At 61.5% G+C, this 1534-nt stretch overlaps 1 protein-coding gene across 1 annotated transcript in view; it reads right to left on the bottom strand.

Annotated features, from left to right (window-relative positions):
- Positions 1–765, bottom strand: part of UBN2 (ubinuclein 2) — an 80392-nt gene extending 79627 nt beyond the window's left edge. The window contains 2 exon segments of the mRNA XM_010854936.1: positions 11–136; positions 139–765. Of these exon segments, the coding sequence (XP_010853238.1) occupies positions 11–136; positions 139–463 (451 nt within the window). The 5' untranslated portion in view covers positions 464–765.
- Positions 766–1534: the final 769 nt, after the last annotated feature.

Here is a 1534-nt window from a genome sequence, read left to right as displayed (position 1 = left end):
TCTCCACACAGCAACAGCTCCGGGTAACTGAACTCCACGCAGCTCTCGTCGGTGGGATCTTTGAGCACCAGCTCCAGGCGCACCGTCTCCCTCGGCGGCCTCGGCTGCGGCTCGGCCCGGGAAGTCGACTCCCGCGCGGGGGCGGCTGCAAGTGCAACTGCGGGAGCGGCGGTGGCGGCGGCTCGGGCCGCGGGGGCTCGCGCTGCAGCGACATGGGCGGCTCGGCGCGGCTGACCTCGCGCTGAGGGAGCGGCTTCTCCCGCGGCGGGGGCTGCGCGTCCGACCTGGGGGCAACCTCCCGCGGGGCCGGCGGCTCCGTCCGGGCCGGCTCGCGGTACGGCTGCGGTTCCAGCCGGGGAGGCTCGCGAGGATACTCGGGCTCGCGTTCGGTCCCTGGGAACTCGGCCTCGCGCCGCCTCACCGGTGACAGGCTAATAAACGCTACTCTGCGTGGCTCCGCCATCCCCACTGTTCTGGCCCTCTGCCTTCGCTCGAGCCGGCGCTCGGTTCTACGCCGAGTTGTTTGCCTGCCTGCCCTTCCTTTTGCTCTCTGTAGCTTTTCTTCCCTCCACCACCCTCAGCCGTCTCCGCCGACGCCACCGTGAGTGCGGACTGTGCCCCCTTCCCCGCCACTATGTTCTGACGGGCTCCACCGCCATCGTCAGGGTCGCCGCAGCCGCCATGTTGGATCCCCCACATAAATAGAAGCAGGCCGCTGAGCGGGCGCATGCGCAGACAGGAGACGCTCGCATCCACCGTCGTGGCTGTGGCTCAGTTTTCCTCTTTTCCTCCCAACAGTCTGGAGTCCAGACAGGTCAGCGGAAGTGACATCATGGCAGGACCGGTTTCCATGGAAACAGAGACGCTGTCTGCGCCCTTTCTAAAGGGGAGGGGTCTGGGGGTTCGCGAGAAGCTTCCTGTTCGCACCTGGAAACCCGAGGGGCGCTCAGTGGCGAGCGTGGAGATGTGCCTGGGACCGACCTAGCTATGGCGCCCGGTCATCTCTCTCTCTCTGTCTCTGTCTCTGTCTCTGTCGCTTCTAGGGAGTTGGGGTTGTCAGCTGGTTAGTCAGGGCCGATGCGGGGAAAGAGTAGAAGGCCGCAAACACCAGCCTCGGTGTCTGCCCGCCCAGCGCCCCGGCAGCCCGAAATGTCAGGGGAAGAAAGGAAATGGCTAACTCCAACCTGACTCACCCTGCAGCTTCCTTGCGCAAAGCGCGACGTTGACTCCCACAGGCCTCCCTTTCCTAAACCGACTCCTCTGGTTTTTTTTGGTCGGACTGCGCCGCGGATTGTGTCACAGGGTCATAAAATGCCCAGTAACGTTTTGCAGTTGGGAAATTGAACCAGCCAATGAACACTTCTGGACTCATTCATAAAGTCTAAACTGTTTAATTTACAAAAAACCCTTCTCAACAGAGTGTGGTGATATTTTATGAAACTCTCTTGAAAGTGGAATGCTACATGACCCATTTCTGGTAGGAGAGGAGCCTTAGTTGGAAACGACTCACAGGCACACCTGTCATAAACTAATT

Source organism: Bison bison, unplaced genomic scaffold, assembly GCF_000754665.1.
Source record: "Bison bison bison isolate TAMUID 2011002044 unplaced genomic scaffold, Bison_UMD1.0 scf7180017864352, whole genome shotgun sequence".
In the NCBI taxonomy this organism is placed as follows: domain Eukaryota; kingdom Metazoa; phylum Chordata; class Mammalia; order Artiodactyla; family Bovidae; genus Bison; species Bison bison.
Note: the sequence above shows the minus strand (reverse complement) of the source record. Positions and strands in the feature narration are given on the sequence as shown.